This window comes from Pavona decussata, unplaced genomic scaffold (genome assembly GCF_977016875.1).
Source record: "Pavona decussata unplaced genomic scaffold, jaPavDecu1.1 SCAFFOLD_11, whole genome shotgun sequence".
Lineage (NCBI taxonomy): Eukaryota > Metazoa > Cnidaria > Anthozoa > Scleractinia > Agariciidae > Pavona > Pavona decussata.
In genome coordinates this window covers 356,906-380,264 of record NW_028145434.1, presented here as the reverse complement: position 1 = coordinate 380,264, position 23,359 = coordinate 356,906, and the positions used below count along the sequence as shown (strand labels likewise).

The 23,359-nt window shown below is 41.5% G+C and overlaps 1 protein-coding gene across 1 annotated transcript; it reads right to left on the bottom strand.

Annotated features, from left to right (window-relative positions):
* Positions 1 to 1,010: 1,010 nt before the first annotated feature.
* On the bottom strand, positions 1,011 to 21,401 carry LOC146488042 (uncharacterized). The gene is made up of 12 exons (XM_085120907.1): positions 20,950 to 21,401; positions 20,278 to 20,691; positions 17,844 to 17,993; positions 17,617 to 17,649; positions 17,095 to 17,213; positions 15,323 to 15,447; positions 14,402 to 14,723; positions 10,838 to 11,771; positions 6,879 to 10,054; positions 5,572 to 5,958; positions 4,724 to 4,924; positions 1,011 to 4,145 (listed from the first exon to the last, which is right to left on the bottom strand). The coding sequence occupies exons 1-12, from the start codon at positions 21,062 to 21,064 to the stop codon at positions 1,404 to 1,406; spliced, it is 8,718 nt and encodes a 2,905-aa protein (XP_084977033.1). The 5' UTR covers positions 21,065 to 21,401; the 3' UTR covers positions 1,011 to 1,403.
* Between the last annotated feature and the right edge of the window lie 1,958 nt (positions 21,402 to 23,359).

Genomic DNA, 23,359 nt, shown 5'->3' with positions numbered 1-23,359 from the left:
TTACTAGGAATCATACCAGAAACAACTCTGCAGTAACGTCATGACCCCGCTGAACTGGTCTGGCCTCCTCTAGCTCTAGCTCTAATCCTTCGCGTTGATTATTCGATCTGTTTTTGAAAGCGGAATTTCTTCGCTGTGAACTCTCCCAATTTCCACCGTTTCAACTGTCGAGTACTACCTAGAAGTTGTTTCGATTTACCGCTTGAAAGAGGTTTGTTTTCTCTCTAAAAACGGCAGATCAGAGTCTTAAATTCATACATGTGGCCACTATTGAACAAAAACAACTTTTCGAAATGATGACTTGCTTTGACGTCACACAAGTAGAGATAAGTGGGTCCCCTCCCTCGTGATATACGCTCCGATAATGGATTTTGATTGGGCTGCTTCTGTTGAAGACAATCAGAACAATAGATCCCTTCTGGGAGAGGGCAGAATTTAATGTAGGTTTAATAAATAAATCAAATGATGATTTCGGACGTCACACAGGAAGGGATGAGTGGGTCCCCTCTCTCGTGATATGTGCCCGAATGATAGATTTTGATTGGCTTGCTTTTGTTGAAGACAATCAGAACAATACATCCCAAATAGGGGAGGACATATTTTAATGCATAAATTAATGTGTCAATTTGTGGCTACGACGAAGAAAAAAAAGGTACCCGACCGAAACCTAGACACGGCCTGCCCTGCGGGCATTCCGCGTAACAAGTAGTCACGATAACTTTGTCCCTCACGAGTTCGCTACGCCTTCTCCACATTTAGGAACACGAACGTATTACTCTGACGTGAACACGCAACCCATTCTTTTTGCTTCTTTTTATTCTTTCACGCTTTGGCATATATATGAATAACAGCGAAATCGTTCAGCGACAACTGCGAGTTACGCCACATTCGGTGTTTAAAATTCTCGCAACTAATTTGAAGCACGCAAAAATTTCCCAAAAATCAAAGCCAAGCACGATAAATAAAAACCTCGATAAATAAAACCTAAATAAAACTTAGACAAAAACAAATCAATCTTGAATCCTGATTTTATTTGTATGATTATCATGACAAAATGCTGAAACTTCCAGGGGTGAAATGACTCACCGCTTTTACCTCAAGAAAGCCTAATATTAATAATAAATTAACTCATTGCAAACCTCTGTACAAACATTCAATGGACTAATTTACAGGTGTTGCGGCAATGAGAAGAAAAAAATTACAGAGAACATGCTTATGCGAGCTTGCCACGAAAGGTAAACCTGTCACAATACTAACATTACAAGTAAGTTTTCAATGAACTGAAAATCACGCGTAAGATTATATAGTTCTTCCCGTGTGGTGATAACCACAAAAACAACTTTTCTTTGGGCAGGCAAATTAAAATCACCGAAAACTCGGTCTGTAAACAAGTAAGATGCTGTTCATCCTTTGTTCACACCAAGTGGCGGCACTTGTGCATCGGACGCTTTCGCCTGATCTGAATTCTTGGGGCTTGGGGATTCACTCGGCTGGTCCGATGCTGTGGTATCTTTGACTTCTTTCTCTGGTCGTCCAGAGAGCTTGGCTTTGTTTGGAGGCATACCAGGCATTCGTGGAGGGCCTCGGGGCCTGTTTGGCTTGTTCCTTGCTGGCATGTGCATGGGCTGAATGCGAACAAGGCTGCTACTACTGCTACCGCTGTTTGCGCTCTTTATAGCAGCACCTTTACCATCCTGTTTTGTGTTCTTGTCTTTGCTGCTTTCTTCTGGCTTTGAGTCTACTTTGGCTGTCTTTGACATCTTGTTTGGCTGTTCGGAATTGGTTTTTCTGTTTCTTGGGTTTACTTCTTCTTTCTTGTCCTGTAGTTTGTGGGTTTCTCTTGGTACTTGACCTTTAACGGCTGGCTTATCTCCTTGTGAGTTGTTCACAGCTTTCGGTTGCTGATCAGCTGGAATGTTCTGTTGGGGGACTCGTTGTTGCTGCTGCTGCTGCTGCTGCTGTTGATGTTGTTGTTGTCCCTGTTGAGCGAAGAACATTCTGGTCTGCTCCAACATCTTGTGATGCTGTTCTAACTTAAAGGCAGCCGCCTGGTGGGGCACTGACGGCTGCGGCATCTGAGGTCTGTTTGACACGATTTGTTGCTTTGTAGGCACCATTTGCGGTGATGCTGTTTGCGGACGAGGTCCCCGCGTGGCCTGCATGTGAGGTAGTCCATGCATTAATGATGCTGTCATTGGGCGCTGGATGGGTGCAGGGAACCGTTGAGGATTAGTTGCACTTGACTGGGCTCCTCCCACAGCTATTGGACCAAGGCCTGGTGCCCGAATAAGTTGCCTTGGCATTGCCGCGGCCATGACAGCTGGATTTTGCAAAATGGTAGCTGCAGCACCTGGTAACGGATTTACAGCTTGCTGTTGTTGCTGCCCTTGGGGTCTGATTTGAAGCGTGTGCTGAATACCCACTGGCTGCTGTTGAAAGGGGGTGAACTGTTGGGGTTGCACTCCTTGAGGTTGTTGTTGCACCTGAAACTGACTTATTGCAGTGTGCTTTGGAAATGTTCCCAAGGTGCCAGGAAACGGTACACCTGGGTCGACCGGCGACATTGACACTGGTCTGCCTGAAATAAGAGATGTGGATACTGGTGGACTCTGTGACGTACCACCCAAATCTGCAGGGCTAGGACGGATAGCCGTCATGTTTGGATTCCGAGCAAACGATGATGACACCAAAGGCCCAATTGCTGTATTACCTGTTGATACTGATCCGGGGGTTGATCTCTTTGGAGGTTCAAAAGGTTTGGCATTGACATGCTTCACAAGTTCCGACTGACGCGTGAACTCCGTTTGCTCGGATGCTTTTTGTTTCAACTGCATATCCTGCGAGACATCATATGTACCTTGTTTCTGCTGGAAAGGGTAAGCTCCTTGGAAAGGCTGGTGTGCTGGTTGAGCAGTGGGAAACCCTGCCTGCCGAGCTACATTTTCACCAACGATTCCTGCCTGGGCTCCCAGAAGGTGTCTCTGGGCTGCCTGTGGGTGTTGGGTCAGGTTGAACAAAGGTGTTCCTCCACTTAATGTTTTGGGGTCAAATGGCATGTACATAGTTTGCCCTCCTTGCTGGTTTACGTTTTGCGGGAAGACAGATCCACTAGCAGTCTTTGGCTGCTGGTGCTGTATTCCCATTAAAGATGTTGTCTGAGTCCTTGATGTAGAAGTGACGTAGGACTGAGTAGTGGTAGAAGGCAGCAGAGCAATAGACACAAAAGGTTGAGTCCCTTGGAAATTTCCTGCTGAGTAGACCCCACCAGGCAGGTATGACGACTGGTAGATATCCTGTGTAGCTTGGGAGAGTGGTGAAGACGACGAGCGTGCCTGGTTCACTTGCTGTACATGAGAGAGTGGGAAAGTGGGCGTCACCTGTTGGTTTGTCTGTTGAAGCTGCTGAAGTTGCTGTTGCTGCAGGAAAGACTGCCTCTGCTGCAAATCCATGTACTGGCTGACAAAAGGAAATGCATAACGCTGTGGCATGGCTTGTTGTGCCAACAGCTGGTCTTGCGTTAGAAGAGGCTGATTCAAAGGTACTGTATTAAGCTCGCTTGGACGATTCTCGTCAGTCGTTTGTGGCACTATAGAAGATGACTGCTGAGGTTTGACTGGAGGCTGCTGTTGTTGCTGGGGCTTTACTTTACAGACATTCTGCTGTTCACCTGATCCAGCTTTCTTGCTAAAGTTTATACCATCAGAGGGTTTAGAATCAGTCTTGCTAAGGTTCACATCCAGTTCACCTTGGGATTTAGACACAGCCACTTGATCATCATTTAACCTTAATTCGCTAGTCTCCACAACTGGCATGCCCACGATTGGTGAGCTGACACTTGCTGGGGTGCGTAACGTCTCCTCCCAAGCAGCTACTGGATTGCCTGTTCGTCCGATGCCCAGTCCACCTTCCCATAGCTTCCTAGATGCTTCCATCTTCTTTGACATTTCAAAAATCGCTGGTGACACTGGAGAAGGTTCCCTGACTGGTCTTTCGGCAGTCGACCTTTCACGAATGTCTACCGTAAGAGATCCTGTACTGAATAAGTTGTCTGCATCGTCACTCTTTTCAGTAGAATCCACGTTCAGATCAGGTTCGGAGTCCTTTCTGCTTGATTCACTCTCAGAGTCGTCTTTAGCTTCTTGCTCCTATAGGAAAACAAAGGTAAGAACTGTGAATAAGACAATAAGCACCAATCATCGATCAAGCCCACGCAACCAACCTGGACCGGTCTACACTATACCACACTGGCCCTGTACAAGGAACGTACACCGTCCATTTCTACGAATGCACCGTCTGAATTCATTTGCATTGACACACTTTCAGGATCACAAAGCACATCCTAAGAGCCAAACCAGTCCAAGCTATTGTTTGCATGTTTTTGGTTGTTGTTAGTTTTCCATCAGACAGTTACATCGACTACTAAGTAAGCCCAAACTCGTTGTCTTTTTTTTATTATTATTATTATTATTATTATTATTATTATTATTATTATTATTATTATTATTATCGTTCAAGCAAAACGATTTCTTTTAACAGCAAATTCCATCCTAACCGAACAGTTTGTCAATAACATTAAATGTTGAGTTAGTTGTCCAGAATTTATGATTTATTGAGGCTGAAGAAAAAACGTTAAAATGTATTTCTCCAACCACTTCACAAGAGCAGTATACGCAAAACACATCACATGCTCGATTTCGTTACACGCATAAATTAACTTCCTTACCTCACTCTCCTTCAGATCCTCTTTTTCCTCGCTGCCCTCATCTGAAGCTGTTGTAACCATGTCTCCGACAGCTGTGGCATCAAATTCCTCAGACTCCTGAACCTCTTTAGAAGTCTCCAGGCCATCAACGATTTGCTCTTCAGCTGAGGCTGACTGCTGCTGAGTGTTAGATGTTGGCATCTTTCCCTTTAAGTTGTTATCCTACAGAAATCAGACTTTTGTCAGTATTCAATGTAAGCAGTATACTGTATTCTAAGTTACTGATTTAGTTCAACTTTGTCCCACATCATAGAACTTGGGTATCAGTTTTCATTCATTGACAAATAGCTTATTGACCAGTAGTCTCTTATTTCTCTCAGAGATAGCAGTAAAGCGAGCGGAACACGCGGAAATTCGCGTGCGTTTGCGTGTTTTGCTCGTTTTACTAACCCTGAGTAAAATATCATAAAAGATTTCTCAAAAGTGTAATGTTTGGTCTCACTTGGACTTTGTTTGTTTACCACAGTAACACGCAGGCCCAGCGAGGAAACCCTCAAAACTCAACTTTTTGCAAATTACCTGCAAATCTAATTTGGCAACATGATGATTTTGCTTATTTTTTAAATCTCCTTCAGCTTATCTGACAACATGGCAAAAAGTGTTTTTTTTTTCTCCGAGTTTATGATTGATGCATATGTAAGTGTAACTTTCAATTCATCACCAGACCAGTGCATTCCAGGCATATCACATCCAGGTAGCTGAAAACCCTTTCACACCCAAGCGTCTCTACTTCTTCCAATTTTAATGCACATGTTTATCAGATTAACAGTTTAGTCTACATGTACCAATCACCCTGACAGAATTCATACCCCTGCTGCTTTTGCTTGGAGTTTGTCAGATCCCAGGTTTTCACGGCTACTCTTTCTTCCCTTTGCACCACCAGATTGTTCTTTCTTAGTTTCATCACTATTTGCAGCAACTCTCCGCTTGCCAGTCCGGTCAAACCTTGGTGGCTTTTCTCGCTGGGGTTTGGGCTGGGACCTTTTTTCTGAGGTGTCAGTAAGCTTTGTTCCCTTCTCAGAAGTTTGATCTCGAGGTTCAACTTTGGGCTTGGTGACGGGCCGGGTAGGTTTTTCACTCTCCTCAGGTTCTTCGGGTGGTGCCAGTAAGGCAATCTCCTTAGTCATTGCAATGTAGTCCTCATCCACACTGGCGTCTTCAATCAACGATGGAGAAGCAGAGGGGATAACCGTTCCCTATTGCCACAATTTCAACAAAAACACTCAAAATCAGTCCTATGAAACAAGGACAAAATGAAGATAAAGACGATAAACTCGTATAAACGTGCGTTTTTCTGGCAATAATTCTTCCTGCCAGTTGCCATGCATTTCATGGCGTAACTTTGTATTACAAGTGTATAGAGCAAGTGAATCGAAGGACAGATAATGAAACGGCAAAGGGCAATTTGCAGCTTTTTCCATGGCTCAAAGGTATATTTACATGTATACATGTATACTGATCCCCTTCTTATTCCCCTTAGACTGGAGAAAGGCTGCTGACATCACTTAAATTCCTATTTTGCAAGCAAACTAAAAAAATGCCTGAGATCACTGAGGCATGTGAAATAATGGCAGCTTTAAACACAAAACTACTCACAATGTATTTAGCACTGCAGTGTTAATTGGGCACGCTATAAATGAGTGAAAGCAACCCTACAAATAGAACATACACCAACCAGTGGGAGGCTGGCCAGTTGCCTTTTCACAAGCACACCCTGGGATTTTTTCATGGGACTACAGTGAAATTAATCGAAGTGGTCAGAGAGGACGTGAAATCAGGACCTCTCCCAGTGCCCTAACCAGTGGGGCACATCCCTCTTTCATTAAAGAAATGGTTGCATGTAACTACTGGGTCCACGAGTTTAGTTTCCAGTATTCAGTCCCACAAACCCTTCAAAATGTTGAAAACTTTTACTTTTATTTTCACTTTTGGAGATGTTTGGGAATTAAGCAGTGGGGAAAGCATCATATGTTTCTTTTTTCTTTGCTTTAAGAATACTCAGAATATGTACCAAAGAACTGAGTGCCACACTCATTCTTGGAGGGTTAGGTTTATTACAAGCTGCACAGGAAGTAAGACAAAGCCAAGAAAACTTAATCCATGGCACTTTACTTACCGACTGAGCAGGTCGGGTGGAGGAAGGCTTACCACTTCCAACTGCTAGAGGATCAGGTAGTGATGTGGACACTAGAGGTGCTGCACTGGGTGGCTTGGCCGGAGTAACAATGAGCGGTTTGTCCCATGCATTAAAAACTGGAGGAGGGGGAGGCGATACTGCCCTTTCAACAGTTACTGGGCTATTACGCTTTGTGGAGTTTGCACTGGATGGATTACTGTTGGTTGCAGTGTTGGTGAGTCCAGCAACTGCCTCAGACACAGCATTGTTTATTGATTTTCCAAGTACTCCCGGAGCTTTGCTTTGTGTGTTGGCTTGGGGTGTGTGCTGCTTACTGAACCTTGGTGGTTTTGATGACTGGTTCTTTTTATTTCCTGCCTGATTGCTTCGCTGCCTGTTCTGGTCATCAGCCTTTTTTCTCCTCTCTTCCTCTTCACGCTGTCTGTCCTTGTTCTCTTTTTGGGTTCGACGAGAAGTCACTTCAACAAAGCCACTGAGAGTTGATGAAATATCAGAGTCGTCATCAGTCATGTCGTCAATACAGATTACACCAGCAATGTTGTGCAAATCAAACTGCTGAATGTCAGTCTTCCTTAAAGATGTTTCTTGCTTTCTTACACCTTTACTCTCAGCAACCACCGTGTTTATGTTGTCCAGTCCAGTGCCATGAGCATCACTTTGCATGTCTGATCTGCGGTTTCCATCCTTGCCAAAACCATTTCTAGCAGCAGGCAAAGGCACCCGAGGTTCCCCACCGGCAGACTTGGAACCTTCAACTTTTGCCTGCTGCCTTTCCACTAAAAAAGGCTCTCGTCTAGAGGATGTGTTGCGTGTGCTACCAGATTCTCGGCCCTTGTCTTTCCTGGTCCTGTCTGAAGAAGACCGTGAAGCTGGGAACCCTCTCCTTGATGTAGACTCCTTCCTAGTTCCAGATTTATCACCTCTTGAAGACTCCCCCTCCTTAACAGAATCACCTGGCTCTTCATCCCAGTTCTCTGTAACTGGTATTCCTGGCCCTTCAGGCGAATCTCTTGGAGGCTGTTCCCTTCTTCCTCTTCCTCTACCCCTTCCTCTCCCAGGTCCACTCTCTCTTCCTTCACTTTGTCTATCACCACGAGAAACACCTCGACCCAAGTTCGCCCTTTCTCGTTCCTGTTGCTTTTGAAAGCGGGGTGGACGCTCCACTTCTCTCCGACTTCTTCCAAACCCACCAGCACCTCGGCCCCCACCACGTGATGACATCTTTCCCCGCAGGGGTGACCTTGTAGATCGTGAATTAGCTCTTGATTTGTCATAACTTGTGCTGCCCTCTTTCTCCTTCTTTACATCAGTATCTTTGTCTGAGGTCTTCTCATCCCTTCTTTCTTCTGAAGCAGAAGTAGCAGTTGTGTAGCTGCTCGAGTCACTATCATAATCATCATCAGAGAGTTCTTCATCAGTCGATTTTGAACGCCTGTAGTTATTTCCAAATCGCCCACTACCAACTGGCTGGCTTGATCTACCACCACGCGCACCAGTGCGAACAGGAGGTTTACTAGAACGTCCACGAGTTGAATATGATGAGCGGTAGCCACCTCGCAGGTTTCTGTCATCTGTTCTCTGTCTTGAATATTGCTGGTCATCATCCTTCTCACTAACTCTTTTCTTCCTGTCATCCTGTGTGTAACGCCTGTTTTCTGTGTCTCTGTCGTCATGCTGAGACTGCGATTTTGGTTTCTTGTCCTGACCTCTTTCCCAGTTTCTGTTGTCTCTTGTTGTGGACCTATGACTGGTTTGGTCTCTGCTGTAATTTCGTGAATAACGTTTCTCGTCATTATCCTCATTATGATCTCTGCCACTTTCACGAAATGTTTGCCTCTTGTCTGTGAACTTTTTACCTCCTGGCCGTCTGTCATCATTAGCTGTCCTTCTGGAGTCCTCTGAATACTGAGGGGGCTTTCCAAAGCCACCACGCCCCTTAGGTTTCAAATTAGCAGCTTCTCTGTTGTTATCTGATTTCTTTCTTGAATCATCTTGTCTCCTTGTTTTTTCAACATCCTTATCTGCTAATTTTGAAGAACTTTCTTCACTTTCTCCAACTTTGTTTTCTTGCTGCAAAGGCACATCCTTCTTCTCTTCACTAACCACCGGTTCAGCTTTGTTCTGGGTAACTAAGTCTTTTTCAGGTGGTGATCGACTACTCTCAATAACTTTTTCCTGTTTTGCCACAACCGCATTTTCTTCAACTTTCTCAGTAGTGTCATTAACAGATTTGTGGGAGTTCTTTGACACTGCAACATTTTCCTTGTCTTCCTCTTTTGGTCTCTGTTCAACACTTTTAGCTGGTGGTGGAGCTTTTGATTCACGAGATCTGGATGGCTTGTGTTCTCTGTAATCCCTGTTATCCCTACTATCCCTATTATCTCTGACTCCTCTTTCTCCCCTCCCACGACCACGATAGCTCGTTGTACTACTTCCCATTCCACGACCATGCCCTCGTACAGAGTAGCTAACCCTACCACGACCATAGGACTCTGGCAATCGCTCACGTTTTGAATCACCACGACCAGCAAATCTTCCTCTTCTTTCAGGAAAGCGGCCACCTTCATCATGGTCATCTCGCTTTCGTTTTCCTAGGTCTTTTGTATCTTCACTGCGTCTTTCATCTTGCCTTGTATCGCGCTTTGAACTTCTCCTTTCTTCCTGTCTATCTCTAGTCTGAGAGGTTTTCTCTGGGACTGGTTTTGCTGTACCATCACGACTGTCTTTCCTTTCTGTCTTGCCTGGTGCCGTTTCTTTTGCAACCACCTTTTCTTTGTCAGATTCAGAAGGTCGTGGCTTCTCAGCATCAGATTTTTTTCTTTGTCTTGAATCACCCGATTCACCACTGCCCACCTCATCAAACACAGGTAGATCTTGGTCATCTACTGGTTTCCTCTCTGTTCTGCTGGTGTCAGGCTTCCTAAGTTCTACACTACCCTCCTTCATTTGTTCACTGGTTACTTCGGTCTTGTCAGTTCTATTACTTGAGGCAGCAGATGGTCTCTTTTCACTTTCTCTGGTTGGTTCACCAATGCCACTCTCCAGTGACTTCACACTTGCTATATCATCTCCAGCTGTGCTACTGCTATCAGAACGCTTCATTATTCTCCTGACAGGCTGATCAGGTTTAACAGGTTGTGAAGGTGAAACAGGGCCTGAAACCAAAGACAAGACATGTTCAATCTCACGTTTGAAATCAACTCTATCCATAATCACACAGCCCTTAACCCCTCTCAACATTAAGGGAATTAAAGATATTTTTTAAGTTTCCAGTACTTTTTCTAGTTTTCCTGCATACCCTTAGGCCATGGTTAAGGGAAAACTGATGTTTCACGCTATTCCAAAATCAGAAAACCCTAATGATTCCTTTCCCAATGTATACCTCAGGCCATGCCCCTCACCATGATCTGACAAAACAATTACTTTCATTGCTGCTTTATTAGAAAGACATACATTACAAAAAATCAAAATAATTTCAAACCTCAGCTAATTAAATGCTTCAACTATGACAAAAAAAACATCAATAACCAGAGGATATTTATTATGAAATGTCAAGCTACATGTACGCTGTTAATCACGTATCTAAATAGACATCACAGCTTGAATTCACAGAGATTTAATTTGGTGCCAATAGTTAAATAAAAATGGCTTCTCTTTTCCATTTAAATTTTGCCAATTAATAAAGCAAAGGGTAGGGGAAGAAGGGCACATTCAATCCCCATATGATGAAATGCACCATTAGTTAAAGAGGATATGTCTCTGATTTTGTCATTACAATAAAGGCTAAAAGGCATATTGGAATCAAAGGAAACTCAACAATAACAACTCAATTTCATTGACTTAAACTGAAACAATAAATGATCTGAGGCTAGGGATGACCAGGATGGAAATATAAACTGAAATTATTACATGTAAGAGTTCAATACTTTCCAACCTACCTGTGTCAATCACAGGATAATGACTACTGACTGTAAGAGGTCCTTCCTGAAACTCTCTATGCTGTGGTGATCTAGCCAGTTGTTGCTGGTGGTACTGGTACTGCTGAGGATAAGGCTGCTGTTGCTGATAATGCTGCTGGAAGTGTTGTTGCTGTTGCTGTTGCTGTTGCTGTCGAAGCTGCTGTTGCTGGAAACGAGGTGGAATGTCTCTTGGTGGATGATGATGAGGTCTTGAAGTAGCTCTTGATGTACTCGATCTGGAGGCATCACTAGACTCGCTGTCATTCCGCTGACGAATAATATGTTCAGGAACTTCATTTCTCACTGAGGCACCATCTTGTACATGTAGGTTTACTGCTGTGTTCTGGGGTTCATGCTCTCTATCTGGACTTTCTGGCATTCGTTGCTCATTTGCAAGTTCTCTGTTATAAGCATCTTTTTCAATAGAGTCCAGCTCTTCAGCCCAGGCATCATCTCCTTCCTTTGCACTCTCTCTCCTGGCCTTCTTCATTTCTAGTTCCTTCAGTTTAGCTGTTGAAGCAGCTTTCTGTTCTACTTGCCTTTTCAACTCCTCTTCTTCCCGTCTTCTCCTTGCCCTTTCTACTGCCGCACGCATTTCTTCTTGCTGCTTCACTCTTCGTTTCTGCCACTCATTCACCACTGGCTCTCCTTCCTTGGGCATTGGTTTTCCTTGGTCAGGTGGAGGATGTACTGGTGTACTGGTGGGATGGACTGGTGGCCCTCCTGCTCTTTGTTGAGTAGGCAGATGTTGAGGGTATGGCACAGGCCATCCTTGAGCAGGTGGGGAACCTCTGCTGTCAAATGGTCTCATTGCAGGACCTTGGGGTACTTGTCGGCTGTCTGGATAAGGATGAGGATGCCCTTGTGTTTCAGACCATGCTGGTCTTGCTGGAGGTGGTCCCATTTCCTTTCCCTGGTAAGGAGCACAGATTGAAGGGGTAAACAATCAGCCTGTGACTAGGAACACTTTACGAAACTGACTATTTTCAACAGCATAAAAAATGAGTTTAAAATCTAAGATGATTGCTAATAAGGTATAAAGTCTCAACTTTTTCCCACTTTTCTTATTTCAGCTTATTTTTTTTTTTACCACTAAATAGCCCAACAGATTTACAATGTAATTTAATGATTTAATGTAAAAATATCATGTCTTTTCTTGCCTTGAAATCAAAATTGCTCCAATTTGGCAGAGAGAGTGGTTATCATGCAAGAAACTTAGCTGTGTATTTGAGCTTATCACATTTCTCTTTAAAACACAAGTGACCTCCAGGAAAGAGGTACCAATATGACCACCAATGCTCAAGTTGGTTCATTTTTGCAAACAATCCATTTGTTAAGCATGGTATCACTTTTGCACAGGTCACTTGTGTTTTAAAAAGAAGTAATAAGCTAATTTCTCGCCAATTACAGGGTGTCAAGCGCTTTAGGGGTCCAAAAATATAGGAATATAGGACTCAACAACCTGAAAATATAGAACAAAACCCACCAACACTGCAAAAATATAGGACTAATCCGGAAGTAACTTATAGGCCCAAACGTTAGGTTCTCTTCGCTACATATAGACACTTTAGATATACTGTTCATTTTATATGTTGCCAAAATTGAAAGCCAACAGAAGAAAGATGAAAGTGAGAAGTGATCATCGCAGTGCATTCCAATTTATGCAATTGGAAATTAGAAGCCTGAAAGCCTTTCAGGCTTCTAATTTCCGATTGCATAAATTGGAAAATTCACTGCGATGATCACTTCTCACTTCCATCTACATCCGCAGTTCATATATGAATCATTTCATATACTTTACATCAAAAGAAAGATGCTTTTTCAGTTTCAAAAATGTCTTTCAAACTTATCGTTAGTCCATCATTTACTTCAAAAAGTCAAAAATGGCAATCAATTTTTTCTGGGATCATAACGTCATCTCACTGAAAATAAGTTACTTGACATGCAAGATCAATAACAAGGGCATTTTACATTCTTTTCAGTTCAACAATGTTTGACAAAATCAACAGGTTCGAGTCTAAAACTCAGTACTGACACTTCTGTGAATGCAGGTCAGTAGCAAAGAAATGGATTTACTGACAAAAACACTTAAAATAGGACATTAATTTTTTGCTATGGCGTCATTTTACTACAACTACCAGAATCCTTCTGGTTTTTGATTTCTCATGCCAATTGGAGATATTGTTCTTTGCTGTCCACTGGGATTACAAAATTTGAATTTGAAAAGGAAAGTGAAATGAATTCTGGTAGTCGTAGTAGAATGACGCCCATCATGAAAATGATTAGGCCAAATAAAAGCCTATTCAAACACAAGTCACCGTTCTGGATCATCATATATCTTTATTTACCCTTGGATTTTAGAGTAGCTTATGCAGCTAATAATAATAATTATTATCTCCAAGCAGTTACCCACCCAACCATGGGAATATACACACAAAGACCAGACCACAACACCGGGAACTACGTCCTCTACTCTTTGCGAACAATGAGTGGGTTCTTTAATGTGCCACAGAGGTATTTACGAACAAGGGTTGTGAGACGGGGCCTATGGTTTATCGTCCTTATCTGAGAAGACTAGAAAGTCTAACCATTTGCAGATATGATTACATGGGCAGCACTTTCTCCTCAGTTATTGAAAGACCCTCAGTGTTGGTCCGGCCGGGGTTTGAACCCACAACTTTCCGCACGGTAGTCCGGTACTCTACCAACTGAGCTAACCAGTCAGCCTTCCAGTCAGCTAAAGCACATCAAAGATGGACCCACCACAGTCAACCCACAATCCACTGCACACCAACAAAAGTTAAGAGAAAGAGTTGTTCTGTAGTTTTACAATTTGAGAGATTGGGGGTGCAAATTTAAAGAAAATTTGCATTCTGAGGTGTTGCAAACGGATCTTTCTGACCTGAAAATCTCCTGAATTGTAGATTGTAAATCCCAATGCAACGTTTAGTTAATTTTCTAAATATTTCTTGAATATTTTTTGAAAGAAGGCTTAAAATATAGGAAAATATAGGATTTTCCTCAATTTATAGGACTTTATAGGACAAGTGTGAAAAAATAGTATTTTATAGGATTTTATAGGAATATAGGACTCTCTTGACACCCTGCAATTTAACCTTTTTGTTTCCCAGTACATGATAACCAGTCTGTATCAAAACAGAGCTTATCTGTAGCAATTTTAATTTCAGGGCAAAAACAGCACATTCAATAGTCTAGCATGAAAACCTTCAATTATTCCAGTTACACGGTAATAATTTAATGATTGTAGTTTTCTACATTTCCAGGACTTTTATCTGGGCTCCTATTGACAGGAGTAGCCATGGGTTACAAATGCACTCTTACTTAAGAACACAGCAGTTGGATTTATTCAGGAAATTTTCCCAGGGAGAAAATTGTTGCTATTTTAGAATCTGTATTCTACCCAAGTAAATGAGGGAAAACCAAATTGTTCACATCATTACAGAAGTGTTGTGGTGTAATAGGCTACTGTCTAAGCACTACCCTTAGCATAGATATGTGGCAAAAGAATGAAGCATTACTTACAGGTCTGCCTTCATTAGATGGCCATCTGGCATCTGTTTCAGTACTGGTAACATCTCTATCAAATCTTTCTTTTGACATTTCGGTAGGAGGCTTTTCGTCATCCTCGAAATCTTCAAAGTCAAGCTTTGCAGCATAATCAACTTCATCTTGAGCACCAGCCCATCCACCTTCCTCTTCTTCGTCGTTATCAGCCATCGCCTGTATGTCTTCTGGTTTGAGAATAGCTGGCCTGCCATATCCTTCACCTCGCCCCTTCTCGTGTTGCTTACTGGGATGTACTGGTCCTGGACCAGACCCTGTTCCTGGTCTGTGCACAGGTCCCCTGTAATGGTTACAACATAAACGTTTTGTTAATCCTTTTCTACCTTGTGAAGGGCTGAAGTCTACAGGCGTTTCTTTTTTTCTGCCCTCCACCTATTTACATCCCTGATTTTATTTACCCAAGAAAAACTTCACGTCAAATAAAGCAGCATGATACATAGTACTCTTAAGTGCAGTACTTACGTACCATGACTTTTCATTTGAGGCCACACACCAATGTGACCAAACAATGCACTGATCACTTATAGAATATACATGTAACGGATCAGTAGGAATCACACAAGTATTCAAATGAAACAGGTGATTAAACACTACAACCACAATATTCCTAGACACATCTGGAACAATGCCCTTTGCCAAAGTTTGCTCAGGAGATCTACAGCGTAGTATTTACCTTAAATTTGTCTGAAAGATGAGACTTTCAACACTGTTGCAACACTCAAACACAATCTTTTAAGCCTTATGAAAACTGCGTATTTTTCTGATATAATTAACTGTTCCAGAAAGAGTTCTTTGAGCAATGTTCTGTAAATCATACAAAGTCCTGGGTTTATGACACGTATTAGTTTTTTCAAATATATTTCCATGTTAAGTTCATACCTAGAATAGTATTCTGGAGGGTGTCCATGAGCATGTCTCCCAGAACCTGGGCCATACCCATGTGGTCCATTACCATGGTGATGAGGAGGATATGCTTGGGGGTGGTTCTTTCCATGTGGACCGTGCTAAAATAAAACAAGTCATAATCATCAGCCAGAGAATCTCACTGGCTTGAAGATGTCTATATAAAATATAGGGCAGGGTTTAAAACAAACCTTTTCATGCTACAATCAGTTAGTTTGGAAAAGAGGTAACTGGGGCAGAATTCTAAATTTTACCAAAATTATTTGTCATCGGATTTGAGGGTTGCCCCATTTCCAGTCCTACAGTACCGTGCAAATGTAAGTTGACAGTCTTGACTCGAAACTCAATCCTCGATCCTCGAAGCTATCAAGAATCGAGTATCGAGGCTCGAGTTTAGAGTATCGAGACACTGGAAGAATTTTGCGAGGATCTCGACGGTATTTTAATTTCTCGAACCTCAAAAAATAAGAGAGAACAAAAGCGATTTTTCCATGGCTCTTGCATGACACAGTCTTTTATTTAGTTTGGTCGAAAGTTGAAGTAAATCAAATCAGCGGCAGTGAGTGTTCGATAAATCTGTTTCGGCGCGTTTCTTCCTTCCGCACATTATTCTTAAAACACATCCATTCGTCATTGTTGTGAAATTAAAACATACTTAAATTTTTTCATATGCTAAACCAATTCTTTTTAATCAAACTTCAAACTCAATGAAGCAAGCTTAAAACTACGAGATTGTGTCTTTTTTGTGGAATGTAACACGATCATTTCTGAAATATCTTCGCTGCGCAAGATTATACTTGATTGTACTTGAATCTTTCGAATGAAAACTACGAAAAAAGCATTTCCTTATTTAAAAACGCACAACATTTAAAGTAGAATTCGGCAAGGAACCAGGGAAACTTCAACGTTGCCATTCGCTTGCCTTTGAGCAGACTTTGAAAGCTGCCGCGAATGTTTACATCTTCGGCATAATGTTACAAATTTGCATAAATATTATCGAGATCCTCTCAAAAGGGAATGTCACGTTTTCTCCATTTTCCATCAACTGATTTCGGATTGTAACCATGTCCTCCTCTGACAGATGACTGGATTACTTGTTTACTAACCCCAGTTTTAACAGTGAAGGAAGCGAAACTAAAAGATTGCAACTTTTTCAGCCGCCGTTTCACAGGCTGAGAATGGAAACACACGCGATCACTTTTAGCCTCGCTAAGTAGGTACGCTGCACATAATTATGCTTGATTGTCCTTTAATCTTTCAAATCTTTCAACTTCGAAAACAGCATTTCCTTGATTAAAAACGCACAATACTTCGGTTGTAATCGGCAAGGAACCGAGAAAGCGCTTGGAGGGCTAACTCTTTCCAGCTCGAGCATACTCGTGCGCACGTCGCTCCAAGAAAAACGCAAACACAGTTGGCTGTCTCGCAGAGATGGTTCCTGTAAAAAGGAACCGAACTGTGGCCTCAGATAAGACGTGTCAAAAACTAATCATGCGAAAAGTTCTTTGTTTCCCTGCCTCGAAACTCAATGCACTCGACTCGATACTCCATGCACTCGACTCGAGCCTCGATACTCGAAGCTTTCGAGTTTCGAGGATCGAGACGCAAAGTTCGAGTTTCGAGGGACTGTCAACTTACATTTGCACGGTACTGTAGTTCAGCCACAAGTAACAAGTACATGAATGGTGTATACAGTGACCTGAACTCTAATTTACAGCCAATCCCATTTGGAAAGGACAAGTTCCAACCTGATAATCAGGAGGTCTTCTGTATTGTGGTCCTCCTGGATACCCAGGACCTGGTGCTCCATTGTACACCTCTGGTCGTTCTCTGCCAGGGCCATAATCTGGAGGTGGAGGACCTGGAACTGGACATAAAACATTGAAAATTGATAAAAAATTGATTTTGATTATATCTCGATAAAACTGACACCTATCCATAAAGTTTTAAGGTGATCAAAAGGACCATAAGCAGCTTCAAATAAAAGTGTCAAATAAGTCTTATCCTTATAGAGGACAAAAAGGCTGTTAGCAGAAGAGATATGAACAAGTCATTCTAAAATAACAGAATAACAAATTACAAAGGAAAAATCACAAAGGCATCAATTCACTGCTTATTTGTTTTCTTCTTTTTCTTTCTTGCTTACTTCTTACATGAACATCTCAAGTAAAACACAACATATTTTAATAATAATAATACGACCTGGTTGTTACATAGGGAATTTCAACAACCATATTATGGTAAGAAAAAAGTAACACTTGTTACTGTACCTGGACCACTGCGTTCCATCCAGGCGGGTTCGTCTACAGCATAAAAAAAATAAACACCGATGGTTAACATCAACTGCCATCTCAAACAGACACCTGTTCCCCTTGGATACTACTAGAATGGCCGTAACAACGCACAGCTAGGGTCCTAAATGAACTCTGATCCTCAAGGAATACCTTTTTCCCCACAGACTTACACTTATTGGGAAGAATAGAAAGCAAGCACTTACGTGTGTTGCGCATCACAGGTTGCTTTGGACCATACTGAGCATGGTCCTTTTCTTCCATGTGTGGTGGCATCCTTTCTCCTGAACCTCCACCACCCAATACTGGGAATTCCCGATTGAAATATGGCATCTCCTGGTGAGAGTAGGTCTTCCCTGCAACAATAAACACCCAGAAACAACATTAGCTGCTTTATACCATATTTCCTTTGTTTCATGAGTACTTAACCCAATAACGGCCACGTGTTTTCCACGTATAAAATTACTCCACAAATTAGCATATTGTTAATTATTAACCTAATGTGCAGTAAAAATTGACAACTTACTGGGTCAAAGAAACAGCCCTCCTTTGGTCTAGAATAGCTAGAATTTCTAATTGTCGAATAAAATACCCTAGCTGCAAATTAAAGATTACTCGAAAAACAAACCTGAAGGTAAAAATTTCGAAAATTTCAATGAAATTTGATCCTCGCGCAACATGGCAGTAATTTGATCCGCTCTCGAGAAGACGTGTTTGTTTACGCAAGATTAGGCAGTCATCACGTTTCATCAATGAAAATAGAAAGAAAAACAGGCAATAAAGCTTTTCTAAATGAAAAATTTATTCAAATAAGTCTTTGTATTGGTCTTAGAAGAAAACGCGTATAATTTTTGCCATGAGGTGACCGACTCGCAAGCGATTTGAAGCAATTGCGAGTCAATTTTGAAGCAAATTTATCGACCCGTGCGGAGCACGTTTTTCAAAACTTTTGCAAAAACTGTTCGGAATACGAAGAATCGATCAATTAGAATAGTATTTCAGTACAAATTCACAATCAAACCTGTAATTCTTTGTGAGTTCTATTGCGAGAAACACTCGAACATCACCAAGAAAGTCCATGGCGAAAACAATGATTTGAGATGTCCGCCAACTCGTCGCCTTGGTAAAACTACAAATTTTCCTCGAAGCATAATTTCTCCACCGTTAATGCTTGGATTTCCGCTGTTGAAACTGTCGAGTATTCCTTAAAAGTTCCTCTTTCGATTTACCGTTTCGAAAAGTTGTGTTTTCCTTTCGAAAACGCAAAATTGGCGTCTTGAATATTTAAGCCTGAAGCACGCGGCCCGCCATGATGGCTGATATACGATATTTTTCGGACAAGAAAAAGCTTTTTGTGTCTAGACTCTCCTAAGGCCTAAAAATATATGCGCAGTCGGTGGATTCTGATTGGACAGTCTTTTCCAGAGACAATTAGAACAATAAAGGACAAATTATCCCTTCTAGGGGAGGTAGAAACCCTTGCACGAGCCCGCAAGGATTTGCAGCCGGTTTTGGCCGGTTGGCCGTTATTGGACGCTGCTGAACATTGTACCAATAACAGACTTTATCACTACAATAATTGTGTGTAATGAAACTTTCGATTCTACAGTAAGGGACCCTGAACACTGTCTGCATATAGTTTACTACCATTCTGTGGGTCCTCCTGTTATGCACTGAAGCACAACAGACGCTTTGTTATTCCTACACATAAGACAAACCGTCCTAAGAATTGCTTCATTATAAGATCCTGTATCGATAATGCATATTTGTACATTTTTAGTATTTTTCGATCAATTGTACATTTTAATTAATTATACAATTCGTATTTTAGACTCTTATCTATTCTGATACTTGCATATCTAGTTTTGTATCTATGTAAATGCCCAATTCAGCTTTTGAGCTGCCAAGTATTTTATCAATAAACTATCTATCTATTTATCAATCTATCTATCTGAAAGTTCTTGTCCAAGCAGACAGTTAATTTGTTAGGAGAGCAGGCATAAGTGATAAAATAGAATAGTAGACTTCTGCTATCACAAAGAACTCATGGGTAAATTGCACCAAAAAACAGGAGTTTCATATGAGCAGTTGTAAATTATGGTCCCCCAAAACATTTTAGGGAATTTGTTTGTTGAGATAGCAGGACTTTTGTAATAGCAGGAATTGAAGATAGAGGACGTCTACTGTGTGAATACTCTTCTGTCAGAACATACATTGTAACCCAGATGAAAATAACTTTAATTTAATAACACCATGATAATATGTGCTACCACATCCCTCCTTCCAAACCATTCTGACGCATGCAAATTAGTTACAATACGTAATTTGTCAAAATCCTTCCAAAAACAGCTTCAATCTTAAATACTTGATCGTCAATGCCAAAGAATTCGAATGCATAGCAGGTAGCATAGGGCATAGTTTAGACTTAATAGGGCTACCATGTTAAAATCAAGTCTCCTTTTGTTCGATTGATTAATCCAACTTACCGTAACACTTGACAGCACAAGGAAGCCCTACATATAACAGGAAATTTTAAATTTCGACATGAAAAGAATACATGTACCTCCAAACGTCTCCTTCACCAAACAAAGTTAATTATTACGGAGTACTGAGAAGACCAGAAATCTTTACTTCTCTTACCTGGACCACCAGCCCCGTTTGACGACACAGTGCCCCATGTTTTGGCTTGAGATTCTTGCTGTTGTTTGACCGGTTGCGTTTGTGACTGCCCCGAGTTTTGCGATTGTGGTTGAGGTTGTTGTGGATGCGATGGCGGCGGTATAGGCCTCTGCGGCTGCAATAGCGGCTGCTGAGAAGTTGGCACATTTGTTTGCGATGGCGTAGAACTTGGAGGTGCTGGTTGAGAAGTTGCTGGAGGATTTTCCGAAGTTTTCTCCTTCGCACTGCCCCATCCTCCACCACCACTAGGAACTAAAGAAACAGTTGGATCGTTGCCGGAGTTTTCGCTTTTTAAAGACGGGAGATTCGCAGGAGGTGGAATTCGACGACTTGCACCGACTTTTCCCAGGCTCTGTAGCCCATGACGAGCGGTCCCTGAGAGTACAAAATCGTCCCAATTTTAATAAAACGAAAGTTTCATATTTTTTACGGTAACATCGGCTACAAAACACGAGTGTTCAAGTAGTGACCGCCAAACCGGAAGCCGCGTTGAAAGACTCACCGATTGCGACTAAAGCAAATCAGCAATGGATCCAAAGAGCAGATCAAGTACATTACAGTGCTTTCGATGTTACAGGACATTGCCCTTCAAAATTAAGCAAAAAATCAAGAAAATAGACAACAGAAGCAAACCTGAGGATGTCTTGGTTTCGACTTTAGTCCCTTTGTATGTTTGGTTTAAGTTGAGTGAAGAATATTTCGTCTTCCCCGCATTTTCCTTTACTTTAAGCCCAAACCTGTCGGACATTCTGGATAGGTAGTCATGAAGATGAAGCAGTGAAAAATGCCCAAACTTGCAAATCCCTTCGACGTCAAAATTATTCGTGCAAACTCAATATGGCGGAAGGGCGACAAGCTTGGTGACGTTTGACGGCGTTCTCACTGCGACTAAAATTTATCTCCAGCTAAGAATCTAACGGATGCTTTCTTGAGGTATTATATCTTAACTTCAGATTTGCCAGAGGCCTCGTATTTGTTTGATTACTGAGGATGGTTCGGATGGAAATATCAAAGCCAAGATGGTGGAAAAAAGCGACAACGTCAAAGACAGCAGCAAATTAAAATTTTATGCGCTGCTCGTACACGAAGAATTGTGTGCCGGATGACGTAATAAGATTCCGACACGTTACGAGTATCATCGAAGATTGTCGAAGAATGAGTTCGTGTTTCCGTTGCCCGGAAACCGGTTTCTCTAAATTATATTGTGCTGTGTCAGTGAGCCCAATCAGGTATATATTTTGAACAGCATGCCCTTTATCACGTCGATGTTTTTCACTGAAAGTTTAAGACTAGCCTATTCCAGGCTCTTAGGATAGTAGGGCCCGCGAAAGTTAAAATCAGAAAGCCAACGCGAAAATTAACCCGCGATAACAAGAGAAAGCGGTTCCCGTTTAATTTTTGCATTCGGTTTTCGCCGGCCCTACCATAACACCTGGTTTTGGGCCGTTCAAAGCACTCTCTCTATAATTTCCCTTTCCCAAATCTTCTTAGTATAGGTGTAATTTTTATCCTGTTAGGTGTCAAATCAGAAATGGCAAAGAAACTGCGGTGCTGGGTCGGTTGGGAGTAGAAACGAATGTTTGGTTTATTGACAGAGTTCGACAGAGTTGATAACCAAAGGTAAATTGGTCTCCGGAAAGAGATTCGAGTGCTGACGTTTCGAGCGTTAGCGGAAGTTCGGTTCACTTCTCCCGCCACTTCCTTGTTTCATGATAATTTTTAAGAAACATTTTCTATTGTCTTGTTTTAATTTGTATTTATTATAAATCTGCAGCACGCATGTACTTTGAAGAGCTTGTAAAGCCGAATTTAAGACAGATATTAATTATTAATTAAATGAATATCAGAACCTGGCGTCTTTCAACCCTTGTTACTCAAAAGAAAAGATTCGCAATATTGGTTTTGCCTTAATAAGCCGAAACTTGTAAGGTAGCATTACGGAAATTCATCTTTCAGGATTCTATAGCAGTGATAGTATTTTTTTTTTAATTGAATACATTTATTACTTTATAATTGATATTAAAGAGTCCCAGTTAGTGAAAACTACGCTAGAATGTATTCTACACGCAAGAGAGCTACACGTTAATAAAGTATCTTACTTACTTAAATTGTCATAAACAAAAAATTTGCGTGGTTCAAATTTTTTGGCGCATTTCGCAATTTAGTGGAGGACGTTCGCCCTCACCGTTTTTCATGTATCAAAGACGAAAAAGAGTATTTTCATCCAAATTCTAAACATTGGGAAGCGGGATAAAATAAAAACGAAGCGCAGCCGAATTTTTTTGCCCAATTTCGACTGATTTGTTTGCCCGGGGTGTTTGCAAATAGGGTCAAACACTCTTTCGAGTGTTTGACACTTCTCAAACTATCAATAATTCTTGGAGAACTGAGTCATAGCAAAAGTTCACCAAATTAAAAAAAAAAAAAAAAAAAAGTTCACCAAACCTCCTTCACAGTATTGATTTCCTTTTTTTTTTCTTCTAGAATTATTATGATTTAAGAAGTAATGTGAACAGGAAGGAAATCCACTAAGCCGAGGAAGAACGTCAACAAACGGTACTTATTTTGTAAGGAATCACTTAGTGAGTGTGATTTCAATACGACGATATTTAAACGCTGAAGTAAACAACTATATGTTGGGGAATCAAACCGCAAAACATATATCTTAGAAGATTACCCACGGAGGCATTGCAAATTCGATCCCGTACAGTTAAAACTGATTTCAGTTAAATTTGATTTTGCTTCCGAAGTGCAAAATGTGTCTTGTGCGGTAAACTGCGGAACATTTGCGTGCGCACTGCAATGTTCCAGCAAGAGAGTAACTGGGGTGCTGCGTCCGCAGAAGAGTAGAAACGAATGTTTCGACACCTTAACGAGATTCGAGTAAATCTCTTTACGGTCAGTGGCCAAATTACCTTTTCAACTGTGTTGATAAAACGAGGCAAAGGTTCTAGTTTGAGAGTGCCAGTCCTTCTTGGTAGCTTGTCATACTTCTGGAACTGGTTTAGTTTATTTATTTTTAGTCTTTTTTCCACTTTATTGA